General features: G+C 44.2%; 1 protein-coding gene across 1 annotated transcript in view; it reads right to left on the bottom strand.

Moving 5' to 3' along the window:
• LOC130500103 (uncharacterized) overlaps positions 1-27,457 on the bottom strand; it is a 146,426-nt gene that overhangs the window by 17,841 nt on the left and 101,128 nt on the right. The window contains 1 exon segment of the mRNA XM_056994813.1: positions 3,762-4,472. Within this exon segment, the coding sequence (XP_056850793.1) occupies positions 3,762-4,472 (711 nt within the window).

Below are 27,457 nucleotides of genomic sequence, written 5' to 3'. Positions count from 1 at the left end.
TTCCCACCGACTCTTTCTTCCTCCCAGTACCCGAAAAGGGTTTCTTCTTCGGTGTTATCAAGTGCTCAGCAAAAAGAGCTCCAAGGTTTGGTATCACCATCCCCTCAGTATCAAGGTGAGCGAGATTGACCAAACCGTTCACTGCAGGAAAGAGCAGCGTGATTTCATGTAGCCTCACCTTGTTAGGCTCCATCTTGCACAACAAAGTGTTGGCAATAGTCCAGAGGAAGTAGCGGAGAGTAGGGTGGCGGATGTCCGTTTGAGTCGCTGCACCGCTCCAGCGATCGGTGCCTAAAATCTCCCAGAGACCGTTGACCCCTGGAAAAGCTGGGAACCTGCTGGATGTCGCGTCCTCCGTAAAACTGAAGATGTTGCAAATCTCGGGGATGGAGATAGAGTATCTCTTTCCTCTCGCGAAGAAAGAGAGAACACCGTCTCCTGCAACTCTCGTCCGCTCGTTGCGGTAAGTGAGCTGAACGGAGGCCATGAACTGGCGGACCAACGGGACGTGGAGAACGTAGGCGTGAGTGGCCATGGTGCCCAAGCCGAGCTGAGCTATCATCGCGAACAGATCATCCTTAATCCGTGTCCTGTGTATGATTTCCGGGTCGATGAAGCGTGTGGGCTCGATGTCGACTGCGAGCCATGCGTTGTAGAACAGGCTATCATAGTCGTCCCATTCCTCAGTGAGCACTCTATCAGCGCACTCGCTGCTGATGATCACCTTCTTCGGGTCCGAAAATTCGTGAGAACTATTAGCGCAAATGCATCCTTGGTAATAATATGGTTTATGTTTATCATAATTTTGTTGGTGTTTTTGGAGAAGATCAAAAACGTGAGAGAGAGAAAGTCATAAAGAGCAAAAGAGAGAGATGTATTCTATTATCAATGTTGTATCATGTACAAGCTATTTATACTAGAAGAAGAAAAGATTAGTCATCTTCTCTTTAACACATAGGAAGACATGTGTAATTGATGACAATGATATAAATTGTAATGTCATCACACGTGTTTGCCGTGGGACCTGTCTTTGCCGGCTCTCTGAAGCGCCAGCTCTATCATTTCTCCTCTTTGTCCTCTGCTCTCTCTCGTGATCTGAGTCTGTGCTCATCTGAATTAGAAAAATAAAACTTGAAGTTAGCTGTGATCGCAAGAGAGGTCCATATCGATCGATGTACACATGGGTGCAACGATCGATAAGATTGATCAGAGTAAAATGATTATGATATGTCGATCGACATGAAAGTGTTCTTCTCGATCGACCTCTAGTCGCGAAACCTGCAAAAATTCAGTTCATACGCAACACAGATCGATTTCAAGTATTGGTGAAATAAGCAATCCTAACACTTAGATAATCAGTATAAACATCTAAACCAACCAAGAATCGCACCTAATCACTCGTTTTAGTTATCTCAAAACCCAAAACCCAAAGGTTCAATCAAAAGAGAATTTCGGATCAATACTTTGGAGAATGAGTGAAATGCTAAAGGAAACAGATAGAGCGCTTGATTTCGAGTGGATTGGGGCAAAAAACCGATTGAAATCGTCAAGAAACAAGAGAGAAAGGGGAGGTTTAGAATTCGGCTAGGGTTTGCGAAATAGAGAAGAAGAAGGCGGATGTCGAGTTAAATGAGGTCTGCCTCGACATACCCGTATCGATCGATACAAAAACGTTGATATCGATCGATACTAAGCAATTTAAATATTTCAAAAGTAATAATTTAAGTAAAACTAATAAAGTTCTAATCCTAACTAAAATGGTTATGAAAAATAATAAAATATAATTGATAATAGAAAAATAGAAAGCAAATAAAATAAAATAAAAATAAAAATGAAAGTGAAAACAAAAATGGGTTGCCTCCCATTCAGCGCTTAGTTTAAAGTCTTTAGCATGACTATTGACAACTAGATCTAGTTATCTGGGGGTAGTAGCAGCGGAATGGGCTTGATGTCTGGTGGCTTGGCCCAGTAATGCTTTACCCGCTGCCCATTTACTGTAAACTCGTTGCCATCTTCGATAATTATGGTTAGTGCTCAGGAAGTTTTTACTTCCTTGATGGTGAAAGGTCCAGACCAACGAGACTATAGTTTTCCCGGAAAAAAGGTTTTATCGGCAGTTATATAGGAGCACTTGATTGTTCGGTTCAAAGTGTCTAGATATGATCTTCTTATCGTGATAAGCTTTCGTTCGTTCCATATATAACTTCAAATTTTCGTATGCCAAATGTCTGATTTCATCGAGCTCGTTGAGCTGAATGAGACGTCTCTTGGCAGCTGGCTTGATATCGAAATTTAATAATTTGATCGCCCAGGCTGCCTTGTGTTCCACTTCAACTGGTAAATGGCATGATTTCCCATAAAGTAAATGAAAGGGTGTCGTTCCTAGTGGTGTCTTGTAAGCGGTCCGATAGGCCCACAAGGCATTGTCTAGTTTGCGAGACCAATCTTTCCTATCTATGCGAACGGTTTTCTCCAAAATTTCTTTGATTTGCCGGTTCGAAACTTCCATTTGACCACTAGTTTGTGGATGATAAGGTGTAGCGACACGATGGTGAACACCGTTCTTCGAAAGTAGTCGGTCGAAAACTTTGGTGATGAAATGTGATCCACCGTCACTAATGACTATTCTGGGAACTCCAAATCGTGGGAAGATAATGCTTTTGAAAAGCTTCACAACGACAGACGCATCATTTGTTGGGGAAGATACTGGCTCAACCATTTTGATATGTAGTCTACAGCGACTAGGATGTATTTGTTTCCATATAAAGATGGGAAAGGACCCATAAAATCTATTCCCCAACAATCGAAAACTTCTACTTCCAAGATGAAATTCTGTTCCATCTCATGTCTCTTGCTTATTTTTCCTCGTCTCTGACATCTGTCGCATTGTGCTATAAAAGTGTGAACATCGCGAAACGTTGTTGGCCACCAAAATCCTGCTTGGAGAATTTTGGAGACTGTTTTAAAAGTGGTGAAATGTCCTGCGTAGTCAGAGCCATGACATTGGAAAATAATGTTCGGGATTTCAGCTTCAGAGATGCATCGTCTATATATGCCGTCAGAGCAATGTTTGTAGAGGTAAGGTTCATCCCAATGGTATCTCCAAACTTCGCGAAAGAATTTCTTCCTTTCATAGCCTTTTAAATTTTCTGGTTCGAAATCAGCGGCTAAATAGTTAACTATATCAGCATACCAAGGTCGATCTTTGATGTTCTGTCCAATCGCGTTTGCTTCACGTTGAGAGATATCAGATTTATCTAGATTGAAAGCATTAAAGGCAATCTTAACTGGTATGTCAATAAGTTCATGTGATGTTCTGTTATCGATATCGATGATTGATTATGTATCCGCATTGTTGATTGATAAATCGTCAGTAGGGTCGCCCAATGATCCATCAGATTTGAACGATATTTGACCTACGAAAGATGTGTCCAAAAGGGTAATATTCTCTGTAGGGAAGTAACCATCTATAGGAACATTATCCTCTATACGAATGCGGGAAAGATGATCAGCGACTCCGTTATCTACTCCTTTTTTATCCTTGATTTCAATATCGAATTCTTGGAGTAACAAAATCCATCTTATGAGTCGTGGCTTAGCATCTTTCTTCTGCATTAAGTATTTAATAGCAGCATGATCAGTGTGAACTATAACATGGGCTCCAACTAAGTACTGGCAAAAATTTTCGAAAGCGAAAACTACTGCAAGTAGTTCTTTTTCTGTTGTAGAGTAATTTCGTTGAGCTTCGTCGAGTGTGCGACTTGCATAGTAGATAGCATGCAGCTTCTTATCTTTTCGTTGTCCAATAACTGCTCCAACTGCGAAATCACTCGCGTCGGACATAATCTCGAAAGGTAGACTCCAATCCGGAGCTTGTATGACTTGGGCAGTTATAAGAGATTTTTTCAGTTCTTCGAAAGCTGACTTACATTCGGGTGAAAAATCAAACTTAACTTCCTTGCATAAAAGATTATTTAGAGGTCTAGCAATTCTACTATAGTCTTTTATGAATCTTCTGTAAAATCTGGCATGTCCAAGGAAACTTCTTATGTCCTTAACGTTTGTGGGTGCCGGTAGACCAGTCATTACTTCGATTTTGCATCTGTCTACTTCTATTCCGGCGGCAGAAACCTTATGTCCGAGAACTATTCCATCATTAACCATGAAATGGAATTTTTCCCAATTTAGGACAAGGTTCTTTTCTTCGCATCTTTCCAATACTTTACACAAGTTGTCCAGCCAATCTTTAAAACTTGATCCGTATACCGAAAAATCGTCCATAAAGACTTCCATGAAATCTTCGATCATGTCGGTGAAGATTGACATCATGCAACGTTGCAAAGTGGCTGGTGCCTTACAGAGTCCCAATGGCATTCTGCGATATGCAAATGTTCCGTAAGGACAAGTAAAAGTTGTCTTTTCTTGATCTTCAGGATGTATAGGGATTTGGAAAAATCCCGAGTATCCGTCAAGAAATCAATAATATTTGTGATTGGCCAGTCTTTCTAACGTTTGATCGATGAAGGGTAAAGGAAAGTGATCCTTCCTTGTGGCGGCATTCAGTTTCCTATAATCGATGCACATTCGATGTCCAGTTACCGTGCGTGTAAGAATAAGTTCATTCTTATCGTTTTTAACCACTGCGATGCCACCTTTCTTCGGCACAACATGTACAGGGTTTACCCATTTACTGTCTGAGATAGGATATATAACTCTGGCATCTAGTAGTTTGATTATTTCCTTTTTCACCACCTCTTTCAGGTTTGGGTTTAGTCTCCTTTGTTGTTCTATCGATGATTTTGCATCTTCTTCGAGGTGGATACGGTGCATGCAAAGGTCAGGAGCTATGCCGGGTATATCATTAGGAGAATACCCAATTTCTCTCCTATACCTGCGAAATTTGTTTAATAGAAGTGCAAGTTCTCCACTCGAGAGATTAGCGTTAACAATGACAGGATAGGATTTGTCCTAAAGGAATGCGTACTTTAGACCAGCTGGAAGTGGTTTTAGCTCAACTTTTGGTGCTTTTTCTTGGACGATGAAGAGGATGATCAATCAATGGTTTTCTTAAGGTATTGATCCATAATGATCTCCGAATCATCATTTTCTTCATTTGTGATTCCGACACATGCGTCCATAAGGTTCACATAATCTTCTGTTCTGCTGTCTATGCTCAGGATTTCTCTTTCATCGTTAGTGAGCGCATTTTCTAGTGAATCATCAGAGCATATATCCCTAAGGTATTATTTTTCTAATTCAGAAACTTCTTCAGTGTAGAAGGCGTGATCGTCTATCAGAGAAAGATTGACTAGCTTTTCCATGTCGAAGTTCATTGATATACCTCTGACATTTAAATTGATCTTTCCTCCTTTAACGTCTTTGATTGCTCCGGCCGTGGCTAAAAATGGCCGACCCACTATGAGGGGGTCTTGTTTATATTTTAGTACAACAAAATCTGTTGGTAGGAAGCAATCATCGATTTTAATTGGCACATCAACAAGGATCCCTTCAGGTACCCTAATAGATCGATCAGCTAGAACTAAGGTGATCGGGGTTGAAACAAATTCATCATATCCTAATGAAATTGCCACCGAATATGGCATGAGGTTTACACTAGAGCCAAGATCACAAAGAGATCGAGGAAAGCGTGTGTTTTGTATCTTAGAATCTAGGACGAAACTACCAGGGTCAGCCCTTTTGATTGAAGTTTCTCCATGTATCATCGCACTTACTTCCTCTGACACCATCAGCACGCTATGTTCTCCAGTTGGATAATTTGGAGAGGTCATATCTTTTACGTATTTCTTTACTGAGGGTGCCATCTTAATGGTGTCACTGAGGGATAACTCAAGAGTTATTTTATCGAATGTCTTTTTGCATATTGCATGTTCCAATGCCTTCTTGGTATGTGGTTTGTTTGAAGGGATTGGTTTGTTTGGAAGGAATGGGGGTAGATCTCTATAGACTCGTTCAGCTTCGGTAGGATGTGCAATGCGATCGTTAGTTCTACAAGATGGTTGATTGTTTTCTTTCCTAATGGGTTGATCAACAATCGGTTCATCTGGACGATCAATTTCGGTTTCATTTTCTGAATCCGAATCTCCTTTCTCTAAGTCTATAGTCTTTCCCTCATCCTTTTTATCCGAAGAGTTTCTTCTTTGTTTGGATGTTCCTGGGTCAGGATCAGGGTCAAGAAGTTCTATGGGATTAGAATTGCTTTTGCCTGCTTTATCGATGAATTCTTCATTGCTGGCGTCGTCTTTGGTATTTGTTACAAGGCATTTACCGCTTCGCAGCATTATGGCATATACCTGGTGTGTTGCCCCAGGGTTAGCATTGGTTCTCCCGGGAAGACGACCCGTCTCTCTTTTTAAAGCAGTTGCAAGGTTAGCTATCTGATCTTCCATTTCCCGAAGATGTTCAAATAGGGAATCCATCTTCTTGTTTAATTTACCGTAAACGATATTTATTTTCCCATTAAAATAATATTTCAAATTACGGTTCCCAGTAAAAGCTTGATTTAAACTGTATTTCTCTCTCCTGGTACGAGATTGCACACAGATTTCATAATCTCGTGCGAAACTGTCGACGTTAAACATAGAATGAGAATCAGTAGCATCCGTCCCTTCTGTAAAGTCGAGTTCATCTTTCGATTTAGGAGGAGCTTTTTTCTTGTGCTGTTATAGGTTATATGGTTTTCGATTTGTCAGAAGGGAATGAAGCGAATTTATAGAATTTTTTATCTCTGCTAACTCAGTATCTCCTTTTGAGTTTATAGCTTTTGCTTTCTCTTCATTCATCTCTGCATAAGATCTTCCTGTTGCCATGTTTTCGATAAGGCGTCTTGCTTCTTCAGGATTCCTAGTACTGAAATTCTCTTCGCTTGCTGTATCAAGTGTTGTTTTATAGCTCAGAATAACACCTTTATAAAAGATATTAAGAAATTGTGGTTCTGGATAACCATGATGGGGGCATTCGAGTTCATAGCTCTTGAATCTTCCCCATGGGGTTTTGAACGATTCCTGAGGATTTTGGCGGAAGGTGGAAATTTGCTTCCTCACTTCCCAGTAACGAGTATCATCGAAGAATTGCTTAAAAAGACATTTCTAATCTCTTTCCATCCAGTCAGGGATCCTTTTGGCAGACAGTTTAACCATCTGAGAGCTTCCCCTTCTAGTGAAAATGGGAAAAGTCTGCAACGAATGTATTCATCTCGGATTAATTCCTCTAGACCTTAAATGTGGCCTTGTGGATGTTCTAAGTTCGATCCTTTAAAAGGGTTTCGACGTACCATATTATAGTAATCAGCATTGAACTTAGTTTTTGTGGTACCGTCGTCTGGTACCCTAATAGCGGACCTATTGGAATAGGTCTTGTTGGGGTTTAAGTAGCCTTACAAGGGCAATTTAATTTATTTACCTATGTTTAAGGTAGAGTTTGACTTAGCAGGGATTTCATTTCCCTGTTTTTCAATAGTTTGGCTAACAGGGATTTCAGTTTGGACTACTTTCTTATTTGTAGCATCGGTAGGAGGGTACTTACCTGCTCCCGACCGAGCGATATCGATCGATGAAGCGTCGGACGTAGCGATCGATTCTTCTGTATCCGCGTCGCTCGACTGACAATGTTCCGTGTCGATCGTCGCTTGGCCGACATCTGTTTTCTCCATTCCTTAATGCTGTAAAAACAAAAAGAATAGAGAATTTAGCAAAAAGCAACAAAGTCTATACTAAATTCTAAATTAAATCTAAGAGTAATAAGAAAGAGTCCGCGGCAATGGCGCCAAATTTGATACCACTCAAATTACTCTAAAAGTGAATTACTCTCTCAAATAAGAGGTTCATATATTGTACTTAGGGATCAAATCCCCAAGGACTCTAGGATTACTCAATAGACTTAATGTATTAGAAATAAACATAGACTTAAAGTTTTATATGTTTTAAAGAAGTAATTAATAAGGTGAACAAGGTAGTTGTTCAGTAACTGAAGTGAAGGTTGTTTCTTCGTGAGGAAAATGGCTAGATTCAGGTAACTTCTCAGGTATGAAATCATATAAATTGAATGTGACTTAAGGGTTTTAGTTCTTTGAACTCAAACAATAGGGTACGACCAGTATGGTCTCCTTTGACTAGATCCCGGATCTCAACTGTCGTCTGTTGATCACGAAAAAGAGTCGATCGATACGACTATCGTCTAATCGATCGATACACCTTTCAAACAATCGATCGTTACAACAATGGTTGTGTCGATCGACGGTAATTCTTGCAAGCTTAGCGGATTGGTTTGATATCGTTCTCTAACCATCTAGACCACATTTCGCATGTGTCTAGTTAGTTAGATCACTCTAGTTTATTTCAGGGATTTGAGAGTATACAGTAGGTTATATCATCAATCCTAAGATCTAGATTTAATGGTGATCAATCCCAAATCTAGTGTTAAGTGCAATTAAAATGAAAGAACTAATTCTTAATACCCTAACAGTTATCACAAACTCATCACATGATTCATCCTTATGAGAAACCTAAATCTAACAATTAGGTTTACTAGACATATTCATGAGAGACAAAATCATGATGGTTTGAATAAATCTTAATATGAAATGAGGAACACAAAGAGTATGAGTAGATATAAAAAGGGAGTTCAAGATCTTTTCTATTTTGTAATCTCAGATCTATCTCTCAAACTCTAACTCTTCTCCTAAGGTAGCGAAATTGCTTCTCTTCTCCACTAGGTCTTTAGGCAAGTCCGCCTCTGAAATGATACAAACCCCTAATATATAAAGCCAAACAGGCGGCCAGGGACTTGGTGAGTAAATAGCATAACTTTGGGACACTAGAAAGATCTTCCAAATCGTTGTCCATCGAATGGCTTTGATATCGATCGACACTCTTGATTGCTGTCGATCGATTTTAATTGTCTTCTTTCGTCCGATATTTCTAGTTGTGTATCGGTGGATTCTTCATTCGTAGGAATACTCCAAAAATGCCTCAAAAGTATCACTTTCTCCAAGTAGGTACATGTGCCTGAAATTACTCTAAAAGGACCTTGAAAACGTTATAAATATAATTGAAAACTCTTATATACCATGGCTAAATGTGGGTGAAATCCCTGGTATATCACGAGCAAGCCTGGATTTTACTATATTAAACCTCGTGATGGTGCTCCTTTGGTTGAGGAGCCTCCAATAGGTGTCACAGGAAACTATCTCTTTGGGGATGATTGGGACAGTCAATACGTGTTCATGCCGATCCAGGGGCCTGATCCTTATCCTACGTTATGGCGCACTGTGGGTATGTTTTCTCATTCTCCAGCTCGTCTTTATTTGATTGACTTGTATGTTCCCTGATGCTTGGCTTTTGCAGATGTGTCTCACCCGTAGCATATGCTGGAGAGGTGGTGGCCAAGCTAATGATGGGTATTCCCATGTGGTTTTGACGAGTGAACTTCTTGACGAGTAAGGAGGCCTTACGCCATAGTCGTCTTTGGGGTGAGTCTTCTTTCGCTTTCCACCTTCATCCTGTACGCCGCTATTTTCTTACTTTTGATTTTTCCAGGAAACATTCCAAGACTCCATCTATCTGCCGTCTTTAATGATTACAACAGGCTGAAGGTGAGGAGGAGACACACTTTCTGTGTTCTCCCACCAAGATTGGCTAGAGCTGCTTCCTTGGCTCTTGGTCCTTCCTCTCTTCCGCCGATTGACGTTGGGTCTGAACATGATCTTCTAATGGATTCTCATCGGAGGTTGCTTACCGAGGTTCTTGCTCTTCGTAGTCAAGCACGGGGCATGATGGCTCATAGAGATCTCCTGATTCAACAAGCGAGGGCGTCAACTAGATGGGAGCTAATGAAGGAGTGGTTGGAGGGTAAGGCAGAGCGCTGGGTTCCTGAAGTAGAGTACCAGAGATACATATTCCTGTTTGAAGGAGCTGGCTGACGATCAGAAAGTCTTGGACAAGCTGTGACTCCTAGATCTGTGGTGGGATCGCGGATTTCATCGGGACCACCCTTCTAGATGTTTTTTCTTTTGCTGGTTTTTGCTGAACTTTCTTTTTTTCGATTGATGTAGTTTCAACGGCTTTCTTTTCAATGCATCTTTTTCTTCAAAGAATATTTCTTTTATGCTTAGATCTGTAGCGCCTGTAGAATTATCTTCCTGTTTGAAGCGAGATTCGGCTCGGGACTTCCGGGACATGTTTCGAAGCTTGACCGAGAATTCAGAGGTTATTCGAGAGTACGAGAGCCCTTGAGATGACGTTTTTATATATGGAGACTGTATTGGGACTCTTGGTAATCCAAAGGCTTTTGTGGGTGTTTTTGGAACTCTTGTTGCAAGGACTCCGGGGCTGCTTGGAAGTTTACTAGGAAAGTCTTGCGGAAGTTCGTTTGGGAACCTGGAGGTTTTGATGAAAGTCGAACCCTGCGGTCGTGTTGGAACTTTAAGATTCTCGAGATCGTGATATGGATCTGAGTTCGCTTTAGAAACCCTGAGGCTCTTGATCGGGCCCCGAGGCCTTAATACGTTTGGACCCTGAGGTCATCTAGGAACCCTGGGGTTCTTTGTCTTTTCCATTTCTTGAAATGCTCTCTGGGATTCATAAACCCGTAAGGACCCTGAGGTTCAATGGAACCCAGAGGTTTGGTATTGGAATCTGGAGGTCTTCTTTGTAAAAACCCTGAAGTTTTTACATTTAGACTCGGAATCCATAAGAACTTGGAGTTCACAGGAATCCAAAGTTTTCGTGAACTCGGAAGTCCGTTTGAGAACTCGGAGGTTTTGTTTTGTAATAACTCGGAGTTTTTCACATTAAGGTCCGAAATACTTAGGAACTTAGGAGTTCATAGGAATTCAGAGTTTTGGTTTTGCAGAGACTGTATTCTGTCCCCCTAGACAGGAGTACTACCGGTACATGTTTGGATCCGGCTACTATCGAGTTCCTATACTGCATTCTACTTCTGCAGGAAGCCACTCGCAGACTTTAGAGGGTGCTGGTATGGGTGAAGACCCAACTGCCAGGCTTGGCTGCTTTCCACGTCTGTAGAAGCAGCAGTTTGTAATGTACTCCCGGACATTTTCACTTTTACATAGTGTCCCCTGTATTATTTAGCATGTCGTGTTTAATACATATAGTTTTCTCGTCTAGTAGTTTTTTTGGGGACCTTGATATGCTTGAGGCTATACAGGGGTTTTAGGTAGTATTGACAACATGCTCGGGTTTGCGCAGACCCGTTTGTTTTTGTGTGGACGTACCACATGTTTGCGAGGATTGGCTGGGATCGAAGGCCTCATGGGACCTGATCCAGACCTATATGCCCCTTTAAGTAGTATGGCTTTGCTGCTACTCTCTTTTTATAGTCGGAACTATTTTATTATATAAGCTTTGTCCGGAGACGTTTTAGCGTACATAGGAGTAGGAAATCATAGTTCTTAAATAGTAAATAGTATAATACTAAAAAAACATGGTCCGGAGACCGCATTATAGATTTGCATGTAGAGTGTTCCACTAACTAGGTTATGTTTTACCTTTGGTATTATGTAGCTTGTAAGTCCCGACTTGCTGTCGAACGGAGTTGCTCTGTTGGAGGGGTTCGTAGGCCAGCTTGGCACTCTCCTCCTGGGAGGTAGACTTGCATCGTATTCTGTTGAGGCCTGCTTATGTGCTGCCCCTGCGTGTCGGCCTCCGTTCTGTTCATAGATTTTGTTTTTCCTTTCGATCCATGGAGTCCGACTGGGGCTTGCCTTATGCCCCGGTCCCCATGGGGTTCCTTGTCATTGTGGTTCGGAGACCGGCGTTCTTTGTTGTGACAGTTTTCCTTGGGACCATGATATGCGTAGTCGCGTCCATCCGCCTGGGCGGCCAGATCTAGAGGTTCCTGATTTGATTAAGTATTTTCGCTTCGAGCCAGCTGGGGATCATTGGCTCCGAGTCTACCTTGCGCGGGTTTATGATCTCACTCAAATTACCCTAAACAGTCACTTACTCTCTCAAATAAAGGTTCAGATGTAGTACTTAGGGATCAAATCACGAGGAGCTAGGTAACAAATTAAATCTAATCAATTAATTAATTCTAGGTCAAAGTTGGTTTTAATAGTTGAACATTAAATAGCAATCCTAATTGAGCAAGGTAGTTTCTCTTCTAACAAGATGATTGGGTTGTAACTTTTATAAGAAAGGTGCTTGACATAGGGTTTTTATTCAGGTGTTAGAGATTATAATTTCTATAGATGCCTAATAAGTTGCATGCATGATATATTAGAACTCAACCATTTGCCCATCGGCCATTCCCTTGCTGGACAAGCAGCGACTAGATCATATAACCAGAACAAATATGTTAGATCACCGGCTGTAACACCCCCGAATCGTTTTAGACATCAGTCCGCCAATCAGGCAATGATCAAACAAGAACATGCCAAACTGACCTTCTTCTGTCAAGTCCAGAAATGCTACAACGAATTAAGAATAGACTTTCCAAGTCACAAAACGTGATTCTGTAGCCAAGATTATCCATTCAAAACTCGTTCCTCTAATCTTCGGCCTAAGGCTTTGCCACCCGTACCAAATCATAGAGTTTTGTTAGGTTGAACTAACCTAATATCAGATTCAATACACTACGAAAATAAAACATTCTTTATTTATTATATATAACATGAAGTTCACAAGCCCAAAATACTATACCTAAGGTCCGGACGCAGCAGTAAGTAAAACATACATTAGTATATCTTGAAAACGAGTCTTTTCAAAAGATGTCAAATCTACACCAGCTCATACAGTTCCGCAAGCGCTATTGTTCTTTCTAGTGGTTACCTGCAAGGAAAAGTGAGGAGTGAGCGAACTAGATTCACTAAGTGAGCCAGGGTTCCCAATCTAGATTTTACAACTACCCGTCATCCCAAACCCAACCCCAAACACAAGCAAGACGGGTAGTTCAACAATCAACATTTAAGATAAAACATCCTGAATGATTGAAATCATGAACAAGTAAACCAAATGCATGTGCAATCCTAGGGCCCAACATAATCATTCTTTTCTTCACAGGGGACACCGGCAATCCCTTCACTATTACACCACAAAAGCATAGACTCTCGGGAATCCGCTCGGTCACTGTCCTCAATCGGAATCGCCGTGCTCCGGTCCTCACATCGGACTCGCCGGGGGCTGTCACCCCTACGTGTGACACTCGGCCTTGGTGATCAAGCCAAGTTAAACCAAGCCCACCACTTTCCGGACCACGACCGGCTTAGTGGTACCATTTGAGGAAGCAGTGATCTGCAAACTACTTGAACCACCACGAGGTTCTCACAAAAAAGTACCAACACGAGGTGAATATATACATAACAACATTCAATAATCACACAATCACAATAACCTGGTGCTTAGACTAGTCTGACTATCCACTTAGCCCAGACATCGTCTCAAGCCTCGGAACCACAAACTGACACCTAGACAGGTCTGGCTTTTCATAGCTCAGGAACCGTCTCCGATGTCAGGAACCTGCACTAAAACTTGTTAAAAAAAATCAACTGTGACTCAATGTGATTAACCGATGTGACTCACTTAGATTCTGGAAGCTGACCAAACCCTTCGTCTTGATTCTGAACTGATAATCTTCTGCTCTTTCACAAGTCCAGGCTAGGTTATGAAGGACAAGAAGAATTCACAGAAACTTTCTCTGATTTTTCTCTCTCTTTCTTTCTGATTTTTCTCTCTAACTGTGACTGATTTTTTTCTGGTTTTTATGGATGTCCAGCACATACAGAAGAAAGAAAAATGTATTTATATCATAGTACTTTGCTTCTTCCATGGGTTTTCTCTTTTCACTAGGCAGGGCAATGAACTGACATGTGGACAGCTGCTTCATCACTATCACTAATAAACTGATGTCCTTTCCCTCCCATGAAGAAAGCTTTACTTAATCAGGTTATATTGTCTTAAATCTGCGTTTTCCCTAGAGCGCTGAAGTGACCACTTCCAAAAGTCTGGTGAGTATTTTAAGGACGCATGGATCAGATTTAAGTTCTTCCAGTGAGATTGTCCACACCATGCATTCAATGAAGTGCAACTGCTGAGCACTTTTTCAGAGGTATCGTCTTGAGGTATCGAATGGCTCTTTATATAGCTAGTGAGGGGAACTTCAACACCAGGAATCCAGTAGAGGCTGTGAGACTTATAGAGAATCTAGCCAACAGCAACAGCACCAAGAACACTGACTTTGAGAAAAAGAAGTCTGTTGAAGCCACCGGGGAAGAACAAATGAGTGAAGTTAGAGCTAAGTTAGAAGGTGTTCATGAGCTTCTAAGGAAGCAAGTCTGCTCAGCTGAAGAAGGAGAGGCTAGAGATGCAAATGCAAAAGAAGATGTGAACTACATTGGATGTACTGGATATCAGAGGTCTGGAAACAAGAGTGGTAACTCTGAGGGATTAAACTCACCTCCTGATTTTTATATCAGGTTAAGGTTAGAAGGAAAGGTTAGGGAAAGATAACGTGCGCTGAATCCCGTAATAACTTGTAAAATGAATTTGATTTGTATTGATAATGTGGTAAGAAGAATAGTTACAAAAGATGTTTCTCTTGATTATTACAAAGATAACGAAATGTTTGAAAGTTTATGTGAATGATCGTGAAAGTGAATCATGGTTCAATGAATGTCTTTTTCTTGATTGACTTCCTCTTTAAATAGCCTCAGGCTCCATTTGATCGTTGCCAACTGGTTCCCGAGATCTCCTCCGTGATTTGAGGGACTTGTAACAGCTCCCCCTTTGACCGGGTCCTGCGCTCACTTGTACGTCCACGAGCTGCCTCCTTTCCGTGACCTCTCTGTCGAACATCTTTAGCTCAGAGCCTCCGGCTCTAGCTTAGCTTCTTTTAAAGATTGGATTCGTGATGGGCCTATCGCGGCCCGTTATCATTTCTTTTTCGTCGTTAGCTATCGGGCCATATTTGGGCCCAACAGTTGCCCCCAGCTTCCGAAAGACGATTTGTCATCTCGGGAGCTAAACCTAGCCGCCCAACCTAGATCTTCTTGTTGAGATAATGATTACCCGTTATCTCAACCATAGATACTCTTTGCTTAATCGGACGGCTGTAGTTATTCTCGATGAGATCGATGGTTCAGATTAAAGAGAATTTGAAATGTAATCCCGGATTTTCGAGACGTGATGGGATATAAAGCTATAGGTATTAACTGCTTCTCTCTCCACTACCTCCACGCCTCTCGACGGTTTCCAAGGTAACTTCTCTTCTTTCCTTTATTTTTACTGCGTTTTCTTTTGTTTTTCTTTTCATCTGCTTCTTGATCAAACTAGTTCTTTACCCTCAACCTCCTTTAGAGATTTCATTCTTGCTCGACTTAGCTCGATTCCCCTCTCTTGCTTTTTTCTCCTTTCCCTTTACTATCATGAGTCAAAAGGAAGGTTCCGGCGAGGTTCAAATCTCTGCTTCTGGTGTTCATATTATGAAGGTTAAGCAGGAAGCCGGCAAGAAGATGAAGGATGCCAAGAAGAAGAAGGCTAAAGACTCAATCGGAGCGAGAGTCAAGAGGATGAAGAAGAAAGATGGCAAGAGCGCCTCCTCTGGACCTCACTTTCCCTCGCTCTTGAAGAGTCAAGACGTCGTCAACCTTGTTGTTCAAGGTCACGGCAAGAGTGATCTAGCTAGGGCTTGCACCGAAGATGAAACCCCCGAAACCGTTCCGGAGGGTTGGTTCTGTGTTCATGAGAAGTACATTTCTAAGTGTCATCTTAGGTTCCCTCTCCCCACCCTCTTGCTAGATCTCCTAGATCATTATCAACTGGCCCTTTCCCAACTTTGTCCCTCGGTTATCTGAGTGGTAAACGGATTCATCACTAGGGCTAAAGAAGAAGGAGTTATCGTGGGGTTGACCGAGCTAATGAGTCTCTTTCTGATAAAAGAGAGCACTACCAAGGATGGCGGAAGCGGTACCTACTACCTCCCCTGTCGTTCAGGGCTAGGCATCTTCAAGTTTACGGCCAGTGATGATGACTGGCGGAAGAAGTACTTTTATGTCAAGATTGACCCTTCGACGGTTCCTGTAGGCCGAGACCTAAGGACCTCTTGGTCTGACATTTCTGGTTAGGATTTTAGGGATGTGTTTGCATATTTATTTTTGCTTATCGTGATGTGCTAACAGTTTTTGATCCTTCTTGCAGAGATTAAGGACCTTGTCAAGTTGTCCGGTAAACTTACCAGAGCTCTCCATAGGAAGCTGCAGCACAGCCCCAATACCTGGGTAGCTTATACTACCACGAGAGTCGGATCAGCTAGGTTCCCTGATCGATACAAGGCTTCCGTTCCTGATTCAGTTACAGTTGCCGGTTTAGAAGGTAACCTTCCTTTATTGATTTTAAATTTTTAATATTTGAATTTTTCTTTTTGGACTAAGGATTCTCTTCATGATTCAGTCTCTGAAGGTGAATCGATATTCTCAGTCTCGTCTGGAGCCAGTACCTCTGAAAAGACTCAGTCACAGAAGATGCCTATTCAGCCCACGTTCCGTTCCAGGGGTAGATCAACCAAAGCTGCCAGCTCCTCTCGAGGAAGCAACAAGAACCAAGGAGTATCCTTCCTCAGCTCTGTGAAGGAAGTCCTCGATGATGGAGGCTCTGCTCCTGCTAAAGATGTCGGTCGTTCCGAGCCCAGAGTTCAGGAAGTTGGCCTTCAATCCGAGGTCCAAGAGACGGAAGCTGATCCTCAAATGGCGAAGGATCCTCAAGAGTTTGAGCCTCCGAGGAGCAAGAGGTCCAGGACCGACCATGTTGACAGACCTTAGAGGTCTTCCTCCTCCTCTTCTAGAGGAGGAACCGTTGGCTGGAACTTCGCTCACTCGAAGCCTGGGTCAGTCTTGGATGATTCGTGGGGTTTGGCCACGCTGATGAGGCACATGAAGAGAACCGGATGTTCCTTCCCCTCAATCACCAATCTCACGAACAAGGATGAGTACGTTGAGATTGCCCATTACATGGGTCAGGTATGATTTTCATTTTGGTCTTTTAGCTTGATCCTCTTCGGAAGATGTTTACTAAGTCACTGTTTTCATTTTTTGTAGCTGGCTGGCGCTATTAACAGGGCTCAGTTCAAGTTCGAGGACACTGTGCACAATTCCCCCAACGCTGAAGAATTAGCTCAGGTTACTGAGCTAGTCAAGGCCACCAAGACCGAGCTCAACCAGGCTCGGGCTCAGATCTCCGAACTTCAAGCTGAGGTTAGGAGACTTGGCTCCAAGGCTGACATTCAGCAAGGGACGATCGAGAGTCAAGCGATTGACATCCAGGTGAAGAACAGGAATATTGGGGAGTTGGACGCTGCTCGGAAGATAGCCGAGTACCAGGTCAAAGAGCTGATTGCTTCATCCCAAGAAAACCAGAAGAACAAGGAAGCTGAGGTCAGGCTAGCCGTCCGGAGAGGAAAGAGGGAGGTAGCTGACGCTTACAACAAGGTCCTGGTTTCTGTCAAGGCGAAGTTCTCCAAGAAGAAGGATGAAGTCGATCTTCTGGTTTATGCTCAAGAGCTTCAAGCTAATACTGAGCTCCTGAAGGACATGCTGGACAACGAGATCAAGAGTGCTGAAGATGAGTACACTCGCTTGGTGGCTATGATGCCAGAGGCAGTTGCTGCGTACGAAAAGGCTCAAGTCTCGGACTTCTCGATCAGCAAGCTCCCTCTTCCTTAACTCTCTGAGAGCTCATGTACTTTTGAGGTTAATATGTTTAATCTCTCCTTTTCTGGAGAGTTCGGTTTTAACTTGGGATTGGTGGGTTCTTGCTCAGCCCCAGTTGAAGCCACCCCGGGAGGTGACGACAAGGAAATGGAGGAAGAGGTTCCTGAAAAGGAGGATGACCCGGTCCACAAGGGAGCTGAGAAGAGCTCAGGTGACAAGGAGGTTTAAGAGCTGAGGCTCTTTCGTGTGTTTCTAGGATTTCTGCCCAATGGGCTTTTGTTTCGTTTGCTTCTAAGACTTATAGCCTGAGGAGGCTTTTAAACCTTTGTTTGCATTAGGATCTTCTGAACCTTCGGTAGCCTGGGGAGGCTTTTTAAACCCCTTTATTTAAACTTGGTTTTTATTTCTGTTCCAAGTCTTTTACTTGTTTTAGTCGTTCTGGGATGAATTCGAACTTCGTTAAGGATTTCGATAGGAAAAGTATTGCGGTTACTAACTAAGAGGTTTAGTGAACCCTCGGAATTAGATCTCGGATTTTATGATAAGTCTAGAAGACTCGGATTGTGTTTGGTTCCTTAAGAGGAGTTCCTGGAATATCGAGATTAGCTCAAGGTTTTTAGGAACCTGAGTTTGGTTTGGAGACCTTAGGTGGGGGTTCATGGGAACCTGAATTCGTTTGTGGGATTTTAAGACCCATTGAAACTTGCTTAGGATTTTAAGACCTTTCGAGATTTTGATAAGGATTTTAAGACCTTTGTATTTTGTTAAGGATTTCAAGACCTTTGGAATTTGATAAGGATTTTAAGACCTTTGAGATTTGATGAGGATTTCAAGACCTTAGGTCTAGGTTCGTTGAGACCTGACGTTGCTTGAAGGGTTTTAAGACCTTTAGTGGTTTCTAAGGATTTTTAAGACCTTAGGTTGGTTTTTCAAATTTGATTTCATTTGAAGGATTTTAAGACCTTCAAGGTTATCAAGGATTTTAAGACCTTAGGTTTAAGTTCTTGGAGACCTGAGTTGATCCGAAGGGTTTTTGTGGGAACCGAAATTCGCACTGTCGATATTAGTTAAGTTAAAACGTAGGAAAACTAAGTTGACCTAGTTTCCCCGAGGATCCCGGCTATCTGCTGGGCCACGCACGACAAAGTCAATACAAGTCTAGTTTGGAATAAATGCGTAAAATAAAGAGAGCAAAAAGAAAGAATTCTTATTTCCGAATCTGCGGAGAGCGTTGGACAACAGGTCGAGATCTCAGCCTCAAGAGCTGTCGATCGTCGCTAGTCGCGAAACCTAGATCTAACCTGGTTGAGTCGCAGCTCGCTAAAAAAGAAATAAGCGCCTAAGTTCTAAGTTGCTCTGGAGTGGTTTCTTTCTTCTGATTTCGGATCCCCCTTCCTCTGCTCCTAGCTTTGCTTATATACTCCCATATGACGGTCTATTCTTGATGGGCTGAGTCCGCCGCGGGCTGGACTTTTTCCATTTTCGTCGGTTTTCGCGTTTATCGGGAAAGTTGACATTTATCTTTTCGGAAAGTTGACGTTTATCTTTTCGGAAGTTTAACATTTATCTTGCCATGCGAAGATAATTGTAAACTGTCGTATCTATCCTTTTAGAAAATCGTAAACGGGTTGTTCGATCGGGTTTGGTCCCTTCCGGGCCGTCTTCCGATCTTCCGCTGTTTTCTACGATTTTCTTCGAACGAATGCTCCTACTTGGATGTCGAGTCTTTCGGAAGATCTTCGGTCCATTGCTGAGGCACATGGTGTTTTAAGATAACCATCACCGTTTTATACGAAGTCTTCCTGTCCGTTGACGTCTTACGGGTTCTTTGGAATCTTGGAGCAGGAAAAGGAGTTTTGTTTGCGGGATCTCGGAAAGTCGCAAAACACGGATTTCTGGCGACCCGGAGGCCTAGAACTTATGCACGAAGACTAGCCGTCCGATGTCCCGAGCCAGCACGGGGCTAGCCGCCCGGCGGCCACGACCGTTACGGGTGCTAGCCGCCGGCGGCCACGGCCAGCACGGGGCTAGCCGCCCGGCGGCCACGACCAGTACGGGCGCTAGCCGCTGGCGGCCACGGCCAGCACGGGCGCTAGCCGCCGGCGGCCACGGCCAGCACGGGGCTAGCCGCCCGGCGGCCACGACCGTTACGGGTGCTAGCCGCCGGGGGCCACGGCCAGCACGGGGCTAGCCGCCCGCGGCCACGACCGTTACGGGCGCTAGCCGGCGGCGGCCACGGCCAGCACGGGGCTAGCCGCCCGGCGGCCACGACCGTTACGGGCGCTAGCCTCTGGCGGCCACGGCCAGCACGGGGCTAGCCGCCCGGCGGCCACGGCCAGCACGGGCGCTAGCCGTCGGCTTCCACGGCCAGCACGGAGCTAGCCGCCCGGCGGCCACGGCCATGTCCGGAGTTGGCTGCTTGGTTCCTTCGGCCTGTGGGTGTTTTTTGCGTTTTAGTTTTCCGTAGGTCTTTCCTTGTGTAGAAAATGTTTCTAGCAGTTGATTTCGAGATGATTTATCTCGAACTTAATATTTTCCCGAGGTTTCTCGATTAACAAATAGTCTCTCGAGGTTGCTCTAACATTTTTAATGTTTTTCCGAGATTTTCGGACATCGATTTCGTCTTGACCGATTTTGACCCCAACAGTTTTAAGACCTTAGGTCCGTGTTTGTAGGGACCTGTATTGTTAAAGAGTCGAGATATCGAGGATAATTGCTTTATTGATAATTGAATACATGGTATCATAATAATCATACAATTGCTGCTTGGGCTATGTGATTTTTATCAGACATATGCCCCTTTTGGTCATGGTGAACAAAGTGTTGAAATGAGGTTGGGGCTGCACTCATGACGGAGTTGCCTACGTACCCAGTCAAGGGATCAAGCCTAACGTAGTTCAGGAAATTTAGGTACCTAATGATAATATCTTTTGAGGTTTGTGGCGTTCCACGACCTGATTTCAGGTACCCCGGTTTGCACCTTCTGGAGTTTGTAGACGCCAGGTCTTACCACATGGATAATCCGGTAAGGACCTTCCCAATTGGTTCCTAACTTCCCAGCGTCCGGCTCCTTGGTTCCTTCGAAAACTTTCCTATGTAATAGGTCACCTACAGCGAACTGTCGGGGCCTGACTTTGGAGTTGTAATGTCGTGCCATTGCTTGCTGATAGTTTTGAATGCGAAGTAGGGCTCGGTCTCGTCTTTCCTCGATTAGATCGAGGCTGTCCGTCAGGAGCTGATCATTAGCTGCAGGATCGGACGTGCAGAGTTCCCGGAGGAGGCTGCCAGCAACAGTTTTGGCTGGGACGACAGCTTCCATCCCATAGGCTAAGGAGAATGGGGTTTCCTCTGTAGCCTTCGTTGGGTGGTTCGACATGCCCATAGCACTTCAGGTAATTTTTCCGACCAGAGTTCCTTCTGGGTTCCGAGGCGTTTCTTGAGGTTTGATAATACTGACTTATTAGCAGCCTCCGCCTGGCCGTTTCCTTGAGGGCGTCGAGGTGTTGAGAAGGTCAGGCAGATATTCCATTTGTCACAGAATATTTTGAAGTCATGAGATATGAATTGCCCTCCATTGTCAGTCACGATTTCGTATGGGACGCCGTGTCTACACACGATATCTCTCCACACAAATCGTTCGACCTCGAATCTGGTTACATGTTGGAAAGCTTCAGCCTCAATCCATTTCGTGAAATAGTCTGTTAGGACTAAGAGGAAGCGTAGCTTCTTCTTTCCACTTCCTGACGCTACTAGTGGTCCTACGATGTCCATGGACCACCTCATAAATGGGTAAGGAGCGGATATGTTGGATAGCTTTTCCGCAGGTTGGTGTATAATCGGTGCATGCTTCTGGCATTTGTCACATGAGGTAGAGTAGACCTCACAGTCTGCAATAATGGTAGGCCAGAAATAACCCTGTCTTTTGATCGGATAGCTAGAGCTATGCCTCCAGAGTGGTTCCCGCAGGAACCGTCGTGCATTTCCTTTATGAGTTTCATAGCAACTAGGCCATGGACGCATTTCAAGTAAGGTCTGGAAACGCTCCGTTTGTGGAGGATGGACTAGATTATACAATATCTCGCGCTCAATGCTTTGAGTTTTCGAGCCTCCCATTTATTGGATGGAGTCTTTCCCTCCAGGATGTATTGCATGATTGGTATTCTCCAGTCCTCTCTCCTACAACTTTGTTATGAAGGGACGAGGGAGGTTCCTGTTCGGGACCTGGTATCGTGGTGCCCTTGGAGATATTCGTAGGATTAGGCTCCAGGGAGTCTGAATTCTGAGGAATATCTCCAGTTTCCTCGTTATTCTCTGGGGTCTGGATGTTGCCCCCAGATGAATTTTTGAGAGCTGAGCGACTTCTAGTTTTGACTCTGCAGACGAGTGGGTCCGAGGTCTGGATAGTGCCCCCGGAGGTATTCGTGGGATTTAGCTCCTGGGAGTCTGAATTCGGGGAATACCTTCATTTTTATCGTTGTTCTCCGTGTTCTGGATTGTGTTCCCGGAGGTACGCTTTTTAAAGCTACGTATTTTGGCTTTTGGGAACCAGAAACTTGTGAGAACTTGGGTAGCTACCATTTCAGGGTAGTTACCTTCGGTTTGCTCTTTTGGCTTGCTGTCTATCTCAGGTTTAGTAGCTATGTCGATACTTGGTTTTTCGATTCCTTCCTCGGGTATGATCCGTTTTACGAGGGGGTCTGATGTGGAGGCTAAAGCAGCCAATGCATTTGCTGAGGAGTTCTCTCCTCGTGGGATCCTTGTTAGCTCGAATTTGTCGAACTGCCTAGTGAGGTTCTGGACGACTTCGAGATATGCCCCCATTCTTTCGTCCCTCGTTTCATATTCTCCGTGAAACTGGCTAGCAACTAGCTGTGAATCACTATAAGCGTTTAGCTCTCGAGTTCCGAGGCTTAGGGCGAGTTTCAACCCTGCGATTAGTGCTTCATATTCAGCCTCGTTGTTTGAGGCGCTGAATCCGAGCCTATAGGACTGCTCGATGGTTTCTCTAGCAGAAGAAGTCAGCCTTAGCCCGACACCGGAGCCTTGTTTTGATGAGGCTCCGTCGACATACAGGCTCCACTTTGGAGATTCCATTTCCGAGTCTAATTGCTCGGATGCTAGCTCAATGATAAAATCAGCAAGGACCTGAGCCTTTGCTGCTGCTCGAGGTCTGTATTCGATGTCGTATTCACTGAGCTCTATGGCCCATTTAGCCAATCGCCCTGACTGGCTGGGGCTGTGCAATATCATTCGTAATGGTTGCGAAGTCATTACAATGATCGAGTGCGATTGGAAGTAAGGTCGTAATTTCCTGGCAGCTGTTACGACCGCTAGCGCTAATTTTTCCATTGCAGGGTACCTTGTTTCGGCGTCTATCAGACTCTTGCTAGTGTAATAGACAGGTCTTTGTCGTTTTGTTCCTCTCGTACCAGCACGCCGCTAACTGCAGCAGTTGATACGGCGAGGTATAGGTACAGTTGCTCTCCTACTACGGGTTTGGACAGGATCGGAGGTTCGGAGAGGTAAGCTTTCAATTGCTTGAAGGCTTCCTCACATTTCTCGTCCCATAAGAACTTCTTATTATTTTTTAGAAGTTTATAGAATAGGAGGCACTTATCGGTGGATCTGGATATGAATCGATTTAATGATGTTCGTCCAGTCAATCTCTGTACCTCTCTGGTTGTCTTAGGTGACGGCATTTCTAGGAAGGTTGCTATCTGCTGCGGGTTGGCTTCAATGCCTCTTTCGGTTACGAGGTAGCCGAGGAACTTGCCTGAGGGTACCCCGAAGGTACATTTAGTGGGATTGAGCTTCATATCGTACTTGTTGAGGATATTGAAGCATTCCCTTAAGTGGGAGATATGGTCTTCTCCAGCTGAGGATTTGACTAGCATATCGTCAATATAGACCTCCATGGTTTTCCGAGTTGCCCAGCAAACATCTTATTTACTAGTCTCTGATAGGTAGCTCTTGCATTCTTTAACCCGAATGGCATAACCTTGTAACAATAGGTTCCTCGTTCGGTTATGAATGCAGTTTTTTCTTGATCCTCAGGGTCCATCATGATTTGGTTGTACCCTGAGAAAGCGTCCATGAAGGACAGGAGTCGATGACCAGCTGTGGCTTCAACCAGGCGGTCGATGTGAGGTAACGGGAAACTGTCTTTAGGCCAGGCCTTGTTTAGGTCAGTGAAATCTACACAGATTCTCCATTTCCCGTTTTTCTGTTTTACAACTACCGGGTTAGCTAACCAGTCAGGGTAGTGCACTTCTCGAATGGATCCAGCTTTCGTAAGTCGGTCAACTTCGTCGTTAACAGCTTGAGCCTTTTCGAGGCCCAGCTTACGATGTTTTTGTTTGATCGGTTTGAAAGTGGGGTCTACTCTCAGTTTATGGGTGGTGACGTTCGGATCTATACCTTTCATGTCACTGGTGGCCCATGCAAAGGCTTTGACATTGCTTTTCAGGAAGTCAATGAGCTCCTTTTTTGTCTCAAGAGGTAGCTCAGATCCGATGCTCACCTGTCTTTCAGGATTTGAGTCGTCGATGCAAACTTTTTCGGTGAGGTTCCTAGGGGGCCTCGAGTACTTTGTTGCATTTCACGACCCTCCTGGATCTGTAATTGCTATTGGGGGGATGTTTCGAGGATTTCAAACCTCCCAGGTAATAGATCCTGGAGATCTTCTGGCTACCATGTACGGTAGTTATTCCTTCAGGTGTTGGGAATTTCACACATTGATGATAAGTCGAGGCTACTGCTTTCATCTTGTGGTCCAGGGTCTTCCTAGGATCGCATGAAACGGGGAAGTTCTGTCGATGACTACTAAATTGGTCATGTCCATTATTCCGCCAGCTATGATTGGGAGTTTGATAGTTCCCAATGAGGTAGCTGTTTCTCCGGAAAAGCCTACGAGATTAGCTTTTTGGCCAATAATTTCGTAGTCGTCTATTTCTATCCCTCTTAAGGTGTTGTAGAAAATAAGGTCAACAGAGCTTCCTGTGTCTATCATAAGTTTAGGCACTTCGTATCCTGCGATGTTCAGGGTGACGATCAGAGCATCATCGTGAGGCCTGTCAAGGTTTGAGGTCTCGCTCTCCCAAAAAGAAATCTTAGTATTGGACTCGGGGTTGGGAGGCTTAGGTCCAGTGTTAGACACAGCCTTCCGTACGTGATTCTTGATAGAATTGACGGAGTCTTGACATATATCTGATCCTCCAAGGATACAGTCCACCCTCGAGTCGGGGCTTGATTGAGGCGACGGTTTGCTCAAGAGAGCTTCGACTTGTAGACTTTTTCCTTGGGGGAATTTTCCAAGAATCATATCGACTCTTTTCTTGAGAGCTGGAGGTGGCGAGTCGGTCTCCTTCTCAGGTGATCTTTCGCGCTTTGGAGAGGTATCTCTGGGACCTCTTTTCTGATAGGGCAGTGGCTTTTTAAGGTCCACGTCCTTTATTTCTCCGGCTGCGAATTTAGCTGCCAGCTGTCGTTGGAGGTCCCAACATTCCTCAGTTGAGTGCCCTTCTCGATCATGATAGGAGCAATGTTTGTTCTTATCAAAGCCTTTTGCCAGGGGGCTTTAGTCGTCGTGGCGACAGGTTTCTCTTCCTTATCTTCCTCGACTGCATAAGAATGCTCTCCCTGAGTTTGATTGTTTCGGAAGTTCCCCTTTTTATGAGGTCCTTTTGCCTCTGAAGATTCACCTTTCGAGTGATTCTGAGGTCTCTTGTGGAGTTTATCCAGCGCAGCAGTCTCCTCCTCCAAAGTAATATATCTGGTAGCTTTATGAAGAGCATCATTGATAGTTGGGATAGTATTGAGTGTTAGCTCTGACCAGAAATCTGATTAATACCACAGACCTCTTCTAAGGGCCTCGATGGCGACTTGGTCGTTGGGGTTCGAGAGCTTAGTTCTTACTGCCCTGAATTTCTCGATGTAGACTCGCAACGAGTCTCCCATTCCTTGTCTGACCTTCCAGAGGTCGACCTCAGAGGCTTGTTTCAGGATATGGGTCGAGTACTGCTTCATAAAGGCATTAGTTAACTGATCGAAACTGTCTATCGAGGCTGGTTCAAGACCAAAGAACCACTCGAGGGCTGTTCCAACCAGGTTTTCAGCGGATGTCCTGCAGTAACCTGCTTCACATTCTTCGTTCGTAAAATGGGCTTTTACGATAGCTAGCCGAAAAGCTCTCAAGTAAGCCTTTGGTTCGGAGGTCCCATCGTATTCGGGGATTCTAATTTTTCGGGTATCTCTTATGTAAGAGCTGGAGATTCTGTCAGTGAATGGAGTCCCGCGGGTCTCTTCGATCAAGCTCTCGATTTTGGGAGCTGAACTTGTTGCCTTATGAACTTGAGCATTCAACTTTTGGAGGCTGCGTGAGTTTGCTCCATATATCTGCGAATGGCGTCAGGTCCCTCCAAAGGAAGGACATTTGGGTCGTTATTAGGTATCTTACGGGCAGGTTCCCGACGGAACCGCGTTGGTTCATCTTCCCATGCAGTTGATGGGCTACGTCGCTCACCAGCTCTTGGGTTATCGGAGTCTGTCCTTTGATATCCGTCCATATTCGGGGTTGAGCTTCTGGTTTGATAAACCGAAGCTGATGTTCTGCCCCCGGATGGGAGGGATACTCCTGCTCAGGACCTAAAAATAGGTGGTGGAGGAGGTAAGCGAGTGCTCCGGTCAGCGATCTGACTGGGCGTGGAGCTGGTTGTCGCTACGTTACTTCCCATAGCACTAGAAATTGGTGGGTTAAACACGGGAGCTGTCCCAGCATGAGGTGTCTGGAAAGCAGATCCCCGCGCTTCCGGAACAGTGCTATCAGGAGAAAAGTCTAAACGTCCTCGGGGAACGAGAGATCGGTCAATCGATCTCGGAAAGTGACCCCCGGAGTTTGACGTTGCGGTGGTTGGATTGTTGTGTTTAGAGATCTAGTTATCTCTTCGAATTGTTGCTACCGAACAGCTAGCTGATGCATTGTACGCTCATTTTCCTGAGCTTTGTCTACTAATTGCATCATCATCTGACGAATCTCAGAGAGCTGAGCCTCCGTTTGATTCGGAGTGGTTTGCTGCTGAGGATTCTCGGTGACTGGAAGCCCGGAGGCGGTTCCACCTGATGATCTCGGGTTAGTCACTCCAGTGGCAGTCTGGCTCGTTCGAGCGCTAGCCGGAGGCTGTTGCCCAGATCGGTGATCGCCACGTCGAGGCTCCGGAGTTACGAGACTAGAGCCTCCATCGTTCGGTGAGCCATCGCTCTGAATCGGGAGGTTAGAGTCAGACGGACTTGTTGTCTGATCGGTAGGATTCATCCTCAAGTTAGAGTAAGGGATTCGATTGTTTCTTCCCCAGACGGCGCCAATTGTGAGGGATTAAACTCACCTCCTGATTTTTAGATCAGGTTAAGGTTAGAAGGAAAGATTAGGAAAAGATAACGTGGGCTGAATCCCGTAATAACTTGTAAAATGAACTTGATTTGTATTGATAATGTGGTAAGAAGAATGGTTACAAAAGATGTTTCTCTTGATGATTACAAAGATAACGAAATGTTTGAGAGTTTATGTGAATGATCGTGAAAGTGAATCAGGGTTCAATGAATGTCTTTTTCTCAATTGACTTCCTCTTTAAATAGCCTCAGGCTCCATTTGATCATTGCCAACTGGTTCCCGAGATCTCCTCCGTGATTTGAGGGACTTGTAACAGCTCTCCCTTTGACCGGGTCCTGCGCTCACTTGTACGTCCACGAGCTGCCTCCTTTCCGTGACCTCTCTGTCGAACATCT

Source organism: Raphanus sativus, chromosome 9 (genome assembly GCF_000801105.2).
Source record: "Raphanus sativus cultivar WK10039 chromosome 9, ASM80110v3, whole genome shotgun sequence".
Lineage (NCBI taxonomy): Eukaryota > Viridiplantae > Streptophyta > Magnoliopsida > Brassicales > Brassicaceae > Raphanus > Raphanus sativus.
The sequence above is the reverse complement of the archived record's forward strand: the minus strand, read 5'-3'. Positions and strand labels throughout refer to the sequence as shown.